At 53.5% G+C, this 14977-nt stretch overlaps 3 protein-coding genes across 7 annotated transcripts in view; 2 read left to right on the forward strand and 1 right to left on the reverse strand.

Moving 5' to 3' along the window:
- TM9SF1 (transmembrane 9 superfamily member 1) overlaps positions 1 to 5005 on the forward strand; it is a 5577-nt gene extending 572 nt beyond the window's left edge. For 3 of the 5 annotated variants that reach the window (XM_015590666.2, XM_015590667.2, XM_025047990.1), the window contains exons 2-6: positions 413 to 771; positions 1516 to 2137; positions 2430 to 2615; positions 3503 to 3776; positions 4357 to 5003. In XM_015590666.2, the coding sequence (XP_015446152.1) occupies positions 430 to 771; positions 1516 to 2137; positions 2430 to 2615; positions 3503 to 3776; positions 4357 to 4750 (1818 nt within the window). In that variant the 5' untranslated portion in view covers positions 413 to 429 and the 3' untranslated portion in view covers positions 4751 to 5003. Of the gene's footprint in view, positions 110 to 412; positions 772 to 1515; positions 2138 to 2429; positions 2616 to 3502; positions 3777 to 4356 lie in introns of all 5 variants that reach the window. The other 2 variants (XM_006913553.3, XM_015590665.1) reach the window with 2 other exon arrangements.
- IPO4 (importin 4) lies at positions 4826 to 14232 on the forward strand. Its single transcript, XM_006913552.3, has 30 exons — positions 4826 to 5432; positions 5508 to 5594; positions 5694 to 5773; positions 5858 to 5899; positions 6260 to 6389; positions 6477 to 6656; positions 6907 to 6972; positions 7082 to 7183; positions 7266 to 7349; positions 7604 to 7768; positions 7866 to 7919; positions 8080 to 8189; positions 8481 to 8589; positions 8751 to 8880; positions 9085 to 9198; positions 9299 to 9412; positions 9647 to 9767; positions 9899 to 10010; positions 10119 to 10234; positions 10351 to 10428; positions 11015 to 11072; positions 11163 to 11268; positions 11375 to 11568; positions 11723 to 11770; positions 12135 to 12260; positions 12354 to 12562; positions 12661 to 12793; positions 12874 to 12978; positions 13680 to 13749; positions 13876 to 14232. The coding sequence occupies exons 1-30, from the start codon at positions 5364 to 5366 to the stop codon at positions 14004 to 14006; spliced, it is 3243 nt and encodes a 1080-aa protein (XP_006913614.1). The 5' UTR covers positions 4826 to 5363; the 3' UTR covers positions 14007 to 14232.
- The window catches only part of REC8 (REC8 meiotic recombination protein), a 9816-nt gene continuing 9039 nt past the window's right edge, over positions 14201 to 14977 (reverse strand). The window contains 4 exon segments of the mRNA XM_025047992.1: positions 14201 to 14441; positions 14537 to 14643; positions 14711 to 14842; positions 14972 to 14977. The exon segment at positions 14972 to 14977 is cut by the window's right edge and continues 2 nt beyond it. Coding sequence (XP_024903760.1) covers positions 14350 to 14441; positions 14537 to 14643; positions 14711 to 14842; positions 14972 to 14977 — 337 coding nt within the window. The 3' untranslated portion in view covers positions 14201 to 14349.

The following is a 14977-nucleotide window of genomic DNA, read 5'->3' on the forward strand; positions in this document are numbered from 1 at the left end:
AGCAGGAATCCAAGGGCAGCTACGGGGCCCGCAGAGGCCACTGGCGCCGCCTCGGTCGGCCCTTCCCACGTGGTGAGGACCCCAGGGCTGAGGCCAGAAGGTGCTTGAGGTGCGAGGCTGCGTGGCGTTGCCATGGAAACAGCGGAGGCGTGCGGGGAAGGGCCAGGCGGGCAGCGGGAGAGGGGAACCACGGGTTGAGAACAAAAGAGCAGAGATGGAGCCCAATTTTCGGGATAGAAACATGATGTGATGTGGGGGTCAATAGGTGTCCTTCTGAGGGAGGGTCGGAGAGGTCAAGGGGGAGGAATTGCAGCCATTGAGTGTCAGTCACTAAGAAGGGTTTGACGTGGGGCCTCATGAGTTGATCCCTGGTTTTCATAATCTCAGGACTCCCCCACCCCCACCCCAACAGGTTCCCCTGCCATAAGGATGACAGTCCTAGGGCACCCTCGAAGTTGGAACTGTCAGTGGTTGCCACTCATGCTGCTGCTGGGCACAGGCCATGAGCCAGAGGTGGAAGGTGTGACACACTACAAGGCCGGCGACCCCGTCATTCTATATGTGAACAAAGTGGGACCTTACCATAACCCTCAGGAGACTTACCACTACTATCAGCTTCCAGTCTGCTGCCCTGAGAAGATACGCCACAAAAGCCTTAGCCTGGGTGAAGTATTGGATGGTGACCGAATGGCTGAGTCTTTGTATGAGATCCGCTTTCGGGAGAATGCGGAAAGGAGAATTCTGTGCCACATGCAGCTTAGTTCTGCACAGGTCAGCCTCTCTGTGTTGGCTAGAACTTAGCCCTGCCTCCTAGGGACTAATAAGAGTGCCTCACATTTATAGTTTTCAAAGCATCTTTATGGAAATGATCTGACTTGATTCTCACTACAAACCCATGTGGCAGGCAGGGCAGGTGGTAGTATTTGCAGTCAGCTGAAGAAACATACTTGCTCAGAGGTGACTTTTTCAAGACTGCATGGATAGATAGTCCAGGGCTCCTGACTCTAAACTTCTCTGCTGGTAATAAGTTCCAAACTATCACTGCTACATTGTTATTTCCTTCCATACCTACGATTTGGCCGTTTCTTAACTGGCTCCTTTACACTCTACCTAATCATCCCTGTCAGGCTTTTTTTCTTTAGCAAATCTTATCTTAGGGCACTTTTCTCTATTCTTCTCCAGACCTTCTCATACCTTGCCTCTCTCCTTTTTCTAGTCATACGTGCTCTTTTTGGAGAATCCTAACATATTAGGGTCTAACCTATTGGTTCTCAACAGGGGCAATTTTGTCTCCCAGGGGACATTTGGCACTGTCTGGAGATACTGAGATATCACTATTGACGGATGCTACTGATATCTAGTGAGAAGCCAGGGATGATGTATCTTACAATGCACAGGACAGCCCCTAACAACAAAGAATTATCCAGCCCCAAATATCAGTAGTGCTGAGGTTAAGAAACCCTGCCCTAACCCGACGCTTGAGGCCTTGTCTGATTCCTGACTCACTCTTTGTAGGTGGAACAGCTCCGCCAGGCCATTGAGGAATTGTACTACTTTGAATTTGTGGTGGACGACTTGCCACTCCGTGGCTTTGTGGGCTACATGGAGGAGAGTGGCTTCCTGCCTCACAGCCACAAGATAGGACTCTGGACCCATTTGGACTTCCACCTAGAATTTCATGGAGATCGAATCATATTTGCCAACGTCTCAGTGAGGGATGTCAAGCCCCACAGTTTAGATGGGTTACGACCTGATGAGTTCCTAGGCCTCACACACACTTACAGTGTGCGCTGGTCTGAGACTTCAGTGGAGCGTCGGAGTGATAGGCGCCGTGGTGATGATGGGGGTTTCTTTCCCCGAACACTGGAAATTCATTGGTTGTCCATCATCAATTCCATGGTGCTTGTGTTTCTACTGGTGGGTTTTGTGGCTGTCATTCTCATGCGTGTGCTTCGGAACGACCTGGCTCGGTACAACTTGGATGAGGAGACAACCTCTGCAGGTTCTGTTGATGACTTTGACCAAGGTGACAATGGCTGGAAAATTATCCATACAGATGTCTTCCGTTTCCCTCCATACCGTGGTCTGCTCTGTGCTGTGCTTGGTGTGGGTGCCCAGTTCCTGGCCCTTGGCACTGGTGAGGTGATCAAAATTAATCAGGGATTTCTCTCAAGGGTTAAATTTAAGTAGGTGATTTGTTCAGAAAAGATCTGCAGAGTTCTTCTGTCCAAGGTGAGGGGCAGACCTGGGGGATGGGGTGGCTCTAGCAAGGATGTGTGTATCCTACTGTGGGTTTTCTGGACAATGGAGTTGTGAGATAGTGTTTTGCTGGAGGCCTTGGGTCTGGAAGAAAGGGGGCTAATTCCTCTGAAGTTGCCAGAAGAGGGATAGGTGAGACCTAACATAGACTTTCCACTACCACCCTACAGGCATTATTGTCATGGCGCTGCTGGGGATGTTCAATGTGCACCGTCATGGGGCCATTAACTCAGCAGCCATCTTGTTGTATGCCCTGACCTGCTGCATCTCTGGCTACGTGTCCAGCCACTTCTACCGGCAGATCGGAGGCGAGCGTTGGGTGTGGAACATCATTCTCACCACCAGTCTCTTCTCTGGTGAGAACTGCCCTTTCCCTGGTGGACCAACTTAGGAATTTAGAGCGCATCATGGAACTTGGGATAGAGTCAGAGTGAGGCTTTAAAAGAATGAAAATAGGCCAAAGAAAACCATTCAAAAGACAAGAATACATTTCTTTTGCATAGTTAAAATTATTAAGCCCTTAAAATGTCCTAGGCAGCATGGTAGACACTCAACATACCTTCATCTCATTTAATCTTAATAATAACTGTATGCAATAGATAATATTGTCGCCATTTTACAGATGAGGAAATTGAATTTTGTGCTAGTTAAGTAACTTGCCTGAGATTAAACTCCTAAAAAGTAGTGAACCAGGTTTCAGACTCAGGCAGTCTGACTCTAGAGCCTGCATTCTCAACCATTATATTGAAATAATACTCTCAAATTTAGTTTTTGATATTCCTCCTTTTTTTAAATTTATTTTTGAGATGGGCTACCCCACTCTAGCCTTTAAGCTAGCTTGTCTTTTCAAAAGCAGTAGTTGCATTCTAAACCTTTTATGGTCCCAATGCTAAGGGTCTGATTTATATTCTATCACATTTGTTTGAACCAGGGCTTTCTGTAAACAGGGCCTTAATCCAAAGGAATGTCTCATGCTAGGAATCATTGAAGCCACAGCAGAACAGGCCCTTGGAAGCACATGGATTTGTGTCACTCTTAGATCGTTATGTAAAGCTGTCTTGATCTTTAATGATAATGAATAAGGGAGAAGTGTTGATAAGGAACCAGAAGTGGGAAACGAAGGGGCGGTGTCTGCCTGGGAACAGGATGTTTCACCCCTCTCCCGTTAGGTCCAGTCTGAGTGGATGCCCCCAGGGATGTAGCTCCTAGTGCTGACTCTCCCTTTGGGGGCCCATCCCTGCAGTGCCTTTCTTCCTGACATGGAGTGTGGTGAACTCGGTACATTGGGCCAATGGTTCGACACAGGCTCTGCCAGCCACCACCATCCTGCTGCTTCTGACAGTTTGGCTTCTGGTGGGCTTTCCCCTCACTATCATTGGAGGTATCTTTGGGAAGAACAACGCTAGCCCCTTTGATGCACCTTGTCGCACCAAGAACATCGCCCGAGAAATCCCGCCCCAGCCCTGGTACAAGTCTACTCTCATCCACATGACTGTTGGAGGTTTCCTGCCTTTCAGGTATTCTCCCTTTATTCCATGGCCATTGCTCACAGGTTCCCGACCTCAACTTTTCTTTTCCCCACTCACCCCGTACCCAAACCCAATGTCAGTGATAATCTCTGGTTCAGCTGTACTGTTAGGAGATCACTAAATGGTTCCTCCTTTCTTCAAGCAGGACTGAGCTTGAATCAGTTCAAACATGAGGGTGTCTCATTTATAAAGCTCTCCAGAGATATCGTTCCTTTCACCATTGTCCTGGTTTCTGACTTTAGTGTCTACAGGTAGCATGTGGGGCTTAAAGCCCATTTGATTACTCATTCAACTTGTTGAGTACCTCTTAGTGGCAGGCAGATAATACAATGGAAAATAAAAGACAAGATTCCCACTCCCAACCTATTAAAGAAGATGTTCTGAAAATGTAAGCAGCTAATCATAGGTAAAAGAATCCCCATCAAGCCAGGAATTCCAGGGCAGGGAGTGGAGTGGACCTACTTGCTACAGTGAACCAATAACATAGTTGGTGGCTGGACTTTGGTCCAGATACTGTGCTGGCAGTGCGCAGCCCTTTAATGCTGTGTCTCGTCTCTTCTCTTCACAGTGCCATCTCTGTGGAGCTGTACTACATCTTTGCCACAGTATGGGGTCGGGAGCAGTACACTTTGTATGGCATCCTCTTCTTTGTCTTCGCCATTCTGCTGAGTGTGGGGGCTTGCATCTCTATTGCTCTCACCTACTTCCAGTTGTCTGGGGAGGATTACCGGTGGTGGTGGCGCTCTGTGCTGAGTGTTGGCTCCACTGGGCTCTTCATCTTTCTCTACTCAGTTTTCTACTATGCCAGACGCTCCAACATGTCAGGGCCGGTACAGACAGTGGAGTTCTTTGGCTACTCCTTACTCACTGGTTATGTCTTCTTCCTCATGCTGGGCACCATCTCCTTTTTTTCTTCCCTAAAGTTCATCCGTTATATCTATGTTAACCTCAAGATGGACTAAGTTTTGGGTGGCAAAACTATTACTCCTGTCTCCCTTTTTTCACGCTCCATTTCTCTCTCTTATCAACATCTCTTCTGATTGTGCGATGGCGTTGTTGCCCTCCCCTTTGGGCCTCCCTTTTCCAGAGAGGGCCTGGAAATTATAAATCTCTATTATATAAGAAGTATATATTTGAACTTTTTAAGTTGCCTTTAGGTTTGGCCCTGACTTTTCTTTTTACAATTATCAAAATAAAATTTGTTAAGAAAAAGGATCCTGTAGTTGGAGGGTTTGGTCTGGATATAGGAACTCGAACCCTGCCGTTAAGGGCAGTGACCCTTAGAAAGCTGGGTTGGCCGCGTTATGCACGGAATTCAAGTTTTCCACAGAGCTTGGGAACTCTCGGCTGGAGGAACCTACATCTCCAGGGCGCCGTTTCCGCTCAGCAGCGCTCAGCCGGGCTCAGCCCAACGGAAGCGGCAGGGCCACAGCTCTTTGTGGGAAGCGAATTGAATCACCCTGGCGACGGGAGGGGCGCGGCGCAACGCCCTTTCCGCCGGAAGTGGGTTTCAGAGCCTCCACGTGCGGTCCCTCCCCGCGCTCCCCGCCGTGTAGCGGTGGCTCGGCTGCTACCATGGAGCCTGCGGGCCTGGAGCGGATCCTGCGGGAGCTGCTGTTGCCGGACACCGAGCGTATCCGCCGGGTACGGGGCAGGCGCAGCCGGGGCGAGCGGGAGGTTGCGGAGAAGTCCTGATTCTGATCCCCAGCCTCTCCCCAGGCCACCGAGCAGCTCCAGGTCGCTCTTCGGGACCCCGCCTCTCTGCCGGCGCTCTGCGACCTGCTGGCCTCGGCGGCAGACCCTCAGGTGAAGCTCCTGCCCCTTCTCGCTGAGCTTCCCACAGTACGCCACTGGTCAAGCCCCAGTTCCTGCCAGGACCCTCACATGCCTGTCTCCTTGTCCCAGATCCGCCAGTTCGCAGCCTTGCTGACCCGCAGACGACTGAACGCCCGCTGGCGACGGCTGGCAGAGGAGCACCGGGAGAGGTGGGCAGGGCCAGGGGCGGGGCGGGGCGGGGCCAGGCGGAGATGGGCAGACCAAGTACCAAACACCTGCCACCTGTGTTCCAGCCTCAAGTCCCTGGTCCTAACGGCCCTCCAGAGAGAGACAGAGTAAGTGCCTATCCGCCTTTTCGAGAGACCCTAAATGACTCCAGGCTGAGACCCTTTCTGGGTTTCTGTCTTCTCTTTCAGCTACAGGCTGGGACTTGGGGGGCAGGGACTTCAGTTTTAGACTAAGAGTGAAGCGAGGATTCTAAGCCTGTGTTGAAGACTAAAGTTCTTGAGAATGGGCTGTCAAAGAATGGAACCGAAATTCCCTCTGAGCCACTGTCTTATGTGTCCCAACTGGCAAAGATTCTGCGCTCTCACCCGGAGGTTTCTCTCCTGGCCACCCCATGGAGGCAGGGCCAGCATGTACAGGGAGGATACTGGAGGGTGATTGGGGGTCGGGGGAATCTTTCCTTTTTGCAGGCACAATGTGAGCCTTAGCTTGGCCCAGCTCTCAGCCACCATTTTTCGGAAGGAAGGCCTGGAGGCCTGGCCTCAGCTCATGCAGCTTCTTCAGCACAATACCCACAGCCCCCACATCCCTGAGAGAGAGGTACTATCACATGGTTGGTGGGAGGAAAGGACTGAGAGGCTCAATAGACCATGTAAGTTTTTCCCTTTCATTTCCACTCCTGGATAGATGGGGCTTTTGCTGCTAAGTGTAGTGGTGACCTCCCGGCCTGAGGCCTTCCGACCCCACCACCGGGAGCTTCTTCAGCTTCTGAATGAGACCCTTGGTGAGGTGGGCTCTCCTGGGCTCCTCTTCTACTCCCTGCGCACTCTGACCACCATGGCCCCTTACCTCGGCACTGATGATGTGGTGAGATGTGGGCCTTCACCTTCCCTGGCCCCCTGTCCTCAGGCCTTTATGTCCTCACCCTTGCAGGATACAGAACTACTTCAGATTCTTTCTTTGCCTTTTGTCCTTCCTAGCAATTGAGAGGGGCTACTGTGGGTGGCTGTGCCTGGGCTCTTCCTGTGTCCAGGCTTTAAGGAAGCTGCCAGCTTCTGGGGCCTGAGACTAGACTGCATCATGCTTTCTGTGATTCAACTCATCCTATGTCCTCTAGCCTCTCGCACGGATGTTGGTGCCCAAGCTCATCATGGCCATGCAGACTCTGATTCTTGTAGATGAGGTGAGGGCATGTGGGCAGGAGCTCTGTTGGAAGGAGAGTGCAGGAGCATCCAGCCTGGTCCACTGAAGAAGAGCATGATAACCCTGTGATTTGTCTGTCTGTCTGGCAGGCAAAGGCCTGTGAGGCCATGGAGGCCCTGGATGAATTGCTGGAGTCAGAGGTGCCTGTCATCACCTCCCATCTCTCTGAGGTCCTCACATTCTGCCTGGAGGTGAGCCTGGGGTGGGCAGGGCCCTTGCTGCTTGTTCTGGATTTTCCTTGCCTGCCTCTAATTCACAGTAGTCTCTGGGCAGGTGGCTAGAAACATGGCTCTGGGCGATGCAATACGTGTACGTATTCTCTGCTGCCTCACTTTCTTGGTCAAAGTCAAGAGCAAGGTGAGTGCCCTCCCAAGTACACTACTCCACCCCCACCTCCTTCCCTCATCTCACTCCTGGGGCTTTTGACCATCTCAGGGTATCTAATGTACCTTAGCTAAGATATTCAAGACTTGGTCTGGCCTCACCCCAGCTTCTGGCTTGGAAATTGAGAATCATCTTCTGGACCCTTCTATGGTCTAAAAGCTGGAATTTTTAATGAATCCATCTTGAGAGCAGATTATCAGGAACACTGTTCCACCCTCCCTCTCAAGGCCTTACTAAAGAATCGTCTCCTGCCCTCCTTGCTGCATACCCTTTTCCCCATTATGGCTGCCGAGCCCCCTTTGGGCCAGCTGGATCCTGAGGATCAAGATTCAGAGGAGGAAGAGCTGGAGATTGGACTGTTGGGAGAGACACCCAAGCATTTCGCTGTACAGGTGGGATGTGGGACAAGGGCGGGGCAGGGTGTTAGGTGGCTATGGGAGGTTGGGAGGCAGAGATGGAGTCCAGCAAAGTCTCCCTGTCATTTCTCAGGTTGTGGACATGCTAGCACTACATTTGCCACCTGAGAAGCTCTGTCCTCTGCTGGTAAGTATGGTTCCATCCTTCCCGTTTCCATATCCCCAGGTGTACCTAATCACCCCGAAGCCAAGGATATTTGGGCCTTGGTGGGTGTAGAGGGTCCACTGTCAACAGGAATGGGCAGGCTTGTGCTGGAATTTCAAGAGACTGCCCTGTTCTCCCCTAGATGCCCATGCTAGAAGAGGCCTTGAGGAGTGAGAGCCCGTACCAGCGCAAGGCTGGGCTCCTGGTGCTGGCCGTGCTGTCTGATGGAGCTGGCGACCACATCAGGCAAAGGTGTTTATTCCCGTCCTGCAGTGAGGGTGGACCATGGGGAGGAGGACCACATGGTTCATGGTAGTCCTCGTCTGTGCTTGTTATTCATGCCTAATTATCAATAGTGTTTTTCTTCTACTCTCTAAAGTATCCTGGTTTGAAAGATAAATGGCTGTAGGGACCAGGGAGTGGTACTCACCATGTGATGACAGAGAATGCCTTGGTTTTCCCCGGGGAATCAGGAGAACAGCTCAGCCTAGGGCTCTCAGGCCTTAGCTCTCAGACTGTGCCCTCTTGTCCTTTCCCATCCAGGCTGTTGCCCCCGCTACTGCAGATCGTGTGCAAAGGCCTGGAGGACCCATCGCAAGTTGTGCGCAATGCTGCACTGTTTGCCCTGGGCCAGTTCTCAGAGAACCTACAGGTCAGCAGGGTTGAATGTGGATAGCCACCATTTCAGTTCCCACCTGTCCCAGGGACCAGCTTCTCTTCAGCTTCATCTCTCCAGGCACCCCTTCTGCTATTGGCACTTAGGTATGTGCCCTATGGTTGAGCCAACTCAGGGCCCACTCTTCTTTCTCCCAGCCTCATATCAGCAGCTATTCAGGGGAGGTGATGCCACTGCTCCTTGCCTACCTGAAGTCAGTGCCTCCTGGGCACACACACCACCTAGCCAAGGCCTGCTATGCCCTGGAGAATTTCGTGGAGAACCTAGGTAGTGATGGCATTTGGGGGTGCGAGGGAGGCAACAAGGCTGTATCTTTGGCTGAAGGGAGCAAGGTGTGCAACTCCCTGAACTACCACCTGTGGTGGGGAGAGGGATGTGGTGGGACCACAAGGATGGTCAGCTTGGAGGCAGGTGGGCCTTCAGTAAATAGGAGACCTGGGTTGGTTGTTAGAAGGCTGCTCTTTCCCACAGGGCCCAAAGTACAGCCCTACCTTCCGGAGCTTATGGAGTGTATGCTACAGCCTCTGAGAAACACCAGCACCCCCCGGGCTAAGGAGCTGGCTGTGAGCGCCCTGGGGGCCATTGGTGAGGAGAAGGAGGCTGGAGATAGGGCACGGGGTTCTCCCAGAGAGCCTGTGGCGGGTGGTCCGGGCACCCCCTCCAGCTGGTTCTGTCTTTCCTATAGCCACGGCTGCCCAGGCCTCCCTTCTGCCCTACTTCCCCACCATCATGGAACACCTGCGGGAATTCCTGGTGACAGGCCATGAGGACCTTCAGCCTGTGCGGATCCAGAGCCTAGGTGAGGAAGGGGCTCCCAGGCAGGTCTCCCAGTGCCAGGAAAGGGCCGGTGCTCACCTGCTGTTCACAGAGACCTCTCCCAAGGCAGCACAGGCATCTGTCTTATCGAAGGAGGCACTCCTCCTGCACCTAGGAGCAAGCAGAATTTCTGAATTCTCCCAACTGCCACCTTTGGTCCGCCATTCCTCTGGCACAGCTCCTCATCCCAGTGCTAACCAAATCCTTGCCCCCACAGAGACACTAGGGGTGCTGGCACGAGCAGTGGGGGAGCCCATGAAGTCCCTGGCTGAGGAATGCTGTCAGCTGGGGCTGGGCCTGTGTGACCAGGTAGACGATCCTGATTTGCGGCGCTGCACGTGAGTGAGCCTTCACTTGCCCTCACCCCAAGCCCCAGTTATCTGGTTCTAGACCATAGGTTTCCCCCAGCTCCCTCATCCTATCCAACTACAGCAAACAGGAATGTACAGCTTCCACCTGCCTTCACCAGGTACAGCCTGTTTGCAGCCTTATCAGGGCTAATGGGTGAGGGCCTGGCACCCTACCTGCCACAAATTACCACACTCATGCTGTTGTCACTGCGTTCCACCGAGGGCATTGTGGTGAGCAGAGTGGGTGGGCTGGGCCGGTTGGGGAAGGTCAGCCCTGGGGTGAGACTTATCTCCTGGGCCCGGCTGAGCTAAAGTCCTTGCTGTGCCTCTTCTGTCCAGCCTCAGTATGATGGGAGCAGCTCCTTCCTTCTGTTTGATGATGAGAGTGATGGGGAGGAAGAGGAGGAACTCATGGATGAGGGCGAGGAAGAAGAGGATGACTCAGAGATCTCAGGGTATGGAAGGGTGCCATTCTAAGAGTGGTCAGAGGAATCTTAACTTTGGGCAAGGGCCCAGTGCTGGGCATGCTCCTGATGGAGCCTAATCACTGCTGCTCCCCACCTTACTGTAGGTACAGCGTGGAGAACGCCTTCTTCGATGAGAAGGAAGATGCCTGCGCTGCCCTGGGGGAGGTCTCTGTGAACACCAGGTGAGCACTGGCCCTTCCCTGGCACTGGGAACCCTACCTGCCACAAATTACCACACTCATGCTGTTGTCACTGCGTTCCACCGAGGGCATTGTGGTGAGCAGAGTGGGTGGGCTGGGCCGGTTGGGGAAGGTCAGCCCTGGGGTGAGACTTATCTCCTGGGCCCGGCTGAGCTAAAGTCCTTGCTGTGCCTCTTCTGTCCAGCCTCAGTATGATGGGAGCAGCTCCTTCCTTCTGTTTGATGATGAGAGTGATGGGGAGGAAGAGGAGGAACTCATGGATGAGGGCGAGGAAGAAGAGGATGACTCAGAGATCTCAGGGTATGGAAGGGTGCCATTCTAAGAGTGGTCAGAGGAATCTTAACTTTGGGCAAGGGCCCAGTGCTGGGCATGCTCCTGATGGAGCCTAATCACTGCTGCTCCCCACCTTACTGTAGGTACAGCGTGGAGAACGCCTTCTTCGATGAGAAGGAAGATGCCTGCGCTGCCCTGGGGGAGGTCTCTGTGAACACCAGGTGAGCACTGGCCCTTCCCTGGCACTGGGAAGCCCCCCAGAATCCCTTCCCCATGGCCGTGTTTCTGTCTACAGTGTGGCCTTCCTTCCTTACATGGAGAGTGTCTTTGAAGAAGTATTCAGACTTCTGGAGGTGAGTGGGCAGTGGGTGGGATTTCAGGGCTAGAGGCCCTGTGTTCTACCTGCACATAGCAAGTACATCCCGTCCCTCTCCATCCCACAGTGCCCTCACTTGAATGTACGCAAGGCAGCACATGAAGCCCTGGGTCAGTTCTGCTGTGCTCTGCATAAGGCCTGTCAAAGCAGCCCCTCAGAACCCAACACTGCTGGTGAGAAGGGCACTTGGGCCAGGCTGGGGCCTTTGTAAGTGGAGTGGGGTTGGGAGTGGGGGGACTGGCAGGGCCTGACCAGGGCTTCAGCCAATCATGTCCCCAGCTCTGCAGGCTGCCCTGGCCCAGGTGGTACCGTCCTACATGCAAGCAGTGTATGGGGAGCGGGAGCGCCAGGTGGTGATGGCTGTGCTAGAGGCCCTGACGGGAGTGCTGCGCAGCTGTGGGACTCTCACACTGCAGCCCCCTGGCCGCCTTGCTGAGCTCTGCAACATGCTAAAGGCTGTGCTGCAGAGGAAGGTGAGCGGGGCAAGTGGGCTTCAAGATGAGGAGGCGGCCTGGCCCCAGGTGGGGATCGTCAGAAGCTACAAATCCAGCTCTCCCATGCCCCCACCCTGTGGAAAGGAAAAGGGGCAGGAGAGCCTAGACTGAGCTAGACTACCTCTTTTTGCAGACTGCCTGTCAGGACACTGACGATGACGAGGAGGAAGATGAGGATCAGGTAAAAGCTATGGATGCAAATTGTGGGACCACACAGTCTGTTTGGTAGCTTCCATAGGGCAGAGTAGACAGTGCACTTGGGCTTGGCCTGGGAAGTCAGGTCTGCTAAAAGATTGGCAATGGCTCCGAATGACACAACCCTGCTCCCACTCAGGCAGTGGGGTTTGGGGTGGGCTTGGATTGATAGGTGAGCAGAGGAAGGCCAGAAGCAGCAGCTGGGCTGCAAAGAAGCCCAGCCTAGAAAGGTCTAGTCCTGTCACCAAGGGAAGTCCCCATGGGGACCACCAGCAGTAGAAGAGCATGATAGGAAGTACCACAGTCACAGATTTGACCCTGGTGCTTCAGCCTCTGACTTGGCCCCACAGGCTGAATACGATGCCATGTTGCTAGAGCATGCTGGTGAGGCCATCCCTGCCCTGGCATCCGTGGCTGGGGGAGATGCCTTTGCCCCCTTCTTTGCCGGCTTCTTACCATTATTGCTCTGCAAGACGGTGAGTGCACCGTCTTCTGGCTTTGAACCCCATTCCGCCCAATCCCCTGCTCTGTCCTAGTCCCAGACTGACTTGCACTCCTCCTCCCACCAGAAACAGGGCTGCACAGTGGCAGAGAAGTCCTTTGCGGTGGGGACACTGGCGGAGTCCATTCAGGGCCTGGGTGCCGCCTCAGCCCAGTTTGTGTCCCGCCTGCTCCCCGTGCTGCTGAGTGCCGCCCGGGAGGCAGACCCTGAGGTGCGGAGCAATGCCATCTTTGGGCTAGGTGTGCTGGCCGAGCATGGGGGCCGCCCTGCCCAGGAGTATCCTCTGCTCGCAGTAGGGGCCAGAGTGGCTTGAGAGTGTCCCTGGGGAATGGGAGACGTCTGCTGTATGTGCCTATTCCTTGACTGTGAACCAGTCACTTCTCCAAGCTGCTGGGGCTCCTGTTGCCTCTCCTGGCACGGGAGCGCCATGATCGTGTTCGTGACAACATCTGTGGGGCACTCGCCCGCCTACTGATGGCCAGTCCCACAAAAAAACCAGAGCCCCAGGTGAGTGATGGAGGTATTGGGCAGAGCCAGGAAGCCAGGGAGAGTGCGGGGCAAGGGGCCAGAACCATCTGTGTGTCCAGGTACTGGCTGCCCTGCTGCACGCCCTGCCACTGAAGGAGGACTTGGAGGAGTGGGTCACCATAGGGCACCTCTTCAGCTTCCTGTACCAAAGCAGCCCTGACCAGGTAACCCCGATGCTGGAGCTTGATGCTCCCTTCTCAGTGATAGGCAGAGTTGGCATCAGTTGTAGCTGAGGAAGTGATGGTTTAAGCTGCCCTTTGACTATCCATACCATTTTCTCATTGCTCTACAAGGACTGGCAGCCAGGCTTATGTGAGAGGAAGAGCTTCTCACCACAGAGCATTTTTCCTTAGGAGCCTTCATCCTGCCTGGCTGTTTTCAACTTCTGGTCTGAGCTAGAAGTCACAGCTTTCCTAGGCTGATTTCTTAGACCAAGCTCTTTCAGGCTGTGCTCCATGGAGCCTGGGTACCAGTCTGGGCCTCATCACTGTTCATTCCAATCAGAGCAACTCTGTTTTATGAATGAGATTTGCTTGTACCAAGTGGCTAGGCTGGGACCAATGGCTCAGAGCCCTGTGTCTGTCACCCTTGTTGTGCCACCCTTGTGTACTTTTAGAGACTATTGTGTCAGTGGAGCTCCTGGTTGTCTGGCTTTTGATCTTGAGTCCATGACTTCAGTCATCTTTGGTTATAATCCCCTGTCCTCTCCAAAAACAAAAAGTTTCACAATTGTCTTGGATGCCTGTGAATCAATATAGGCTCCAACACCCCTGGTAGGAGACTGCCTGTCCTTGGCCCCTACCACCCACCCCAGTCCTGGGGCCCAGGGGTGTTGCTACCCAAATTGGCCCTTCTTTTCCCACAGGTTGTAGATGTGGCTCCTGAGCTCCTGCGTATCTGCAGCCTCATTCAGGCTGACAATAAGATCCCACCAGGTGAGGGTAGCAGTTGTGGGCAGGGTGTGGGGAGGTGAGGAGCAACAGGGCTCAGTGAGCCTGGGGCAGCTAGGGGATGGGAGCCAGTTCTCCCTGGATCTCTCTCTCTCTCCACTATTCACCCAGACACCAAGGCTGCACTACTGCTGCTTCTGACATTCTTGGCCAAACAGCACACGGACAGCTTCCATTCGGCACTGGGCTCGCTGCCTAGCGACAAGGCTCAGGAGCTCCAGGACTTCCTAAGCCTCAACTAGAATGCGGGCTGCAGCCAGGCCAGAGGGAACAGCCTGCCCAAGCTCCAAGACCACCACTCAGCCCAGTTCCACCTCTTGCCTTACCAAAGATTCTGGGCCTCATACCCACTTGGGGTCCCAGCCCTGCTTGCTACCTTATGGTGCTGAGTCTGCTTTGCTGTGGGACAATACACAAAGGAGTCATGACAACATACTATAATAAAAGGCAGTTCATTTTCTGCTTGAACAGTAACTCTGAGATCAGGAAGGATAGAAATGCATGTTCAGAAAGGAGACAGGCAGGGCCTAGTGAGGCAGAACATGGTTTAATGTAGCTGGTTCTTGGCAGCTTTCTAACTTGATTCTAACTGCTGTGGAATCGTGGCCCTGGCTGAATCAGGAGGCGCCCGTATGGCTTCTCTTGTTCTATGCGAAGGATCTGCTGCGTTGCGAGCACTGGTCAAGAGGGGAAGAACAGGCTGGTCAGAGAGAGTCTTTACAAGTGTTCTCTGTATTGTGTGCCCTACACACATACATGCGTCCATACTCACCCAGGAGCAGGTAGAAGACCCGGGCAGCCACTCTGCGGGGACTGAGAGGTGACACCAGGCTGTTGAAATCAGGCTCCCTGTTGGCCTGTAGCTCCAGTGCCACTGCCCTGTAGGGATCAAGAACTGTTAGCCCCAGCCTAGGCCCACCCCACAGAGGCACCCCCTCCATGATACCTGTGCACAGCTTCAAGTGAGAGTAGCTCAGGCTCTGGGGGCAGCTCCAAAGGTATTTCCATGGGCACCTCAGGGAGTTCAGGCACCACAGGCAATGCAGGGGGCTCTGGCTGCTCTGCCTCAGCCCAGGCCCTAGAAGAACATGGGAGTCAGATGGAGCGAGGAAGTGGCAGCTGTGATGGTGTTAAGGGGTATACCCATCCTAGTCATTGCTCCACCTGACAAAGATTGCAGCCTGAGCTCACCCAGGCTAGCACTTACCACCGC

The sequence above is a fragment of the Pteropus alecto genome, unplaced genomic scaffold (genome assembly GCF_000325575.1).
Source record: "Pteropus alecto unplaced genomic scaffold, ASM32557v1 scaffold335, whole genome shotgun sequence".
Lineage (NCBI taxonomy): Eukaryota > Metazoa > Chordata > Mammalia > Chiroptera > Pteropodidae > Pteropus > Pteropus alecto.

Bases quoted from the DNA above. Each gene is read 5' to 3' on its own strand.
- IPO4 (XM_006913552.3), top strand. From the start codon at position 5,364: ATGGAGCCTGCGGGCCTGGAGCGGATCCTGCGGGAGCTGCTGTTGCCG. The intron at 7,184-7,265 runs GTGAGCCTGGGG...GTCTCTGGGCAG, and splicing joins TCCTCACATTCTGCCTGGAG to GTGGCTAGAAACATGGCTCT. The intron at 7,769-7,865 runs GTGGGATGTGGG...GTCATTTCTCAG, and splicing joins CCAAGCATTTCGCTGTACAG to GTTGTGGACATGCTAGCACT.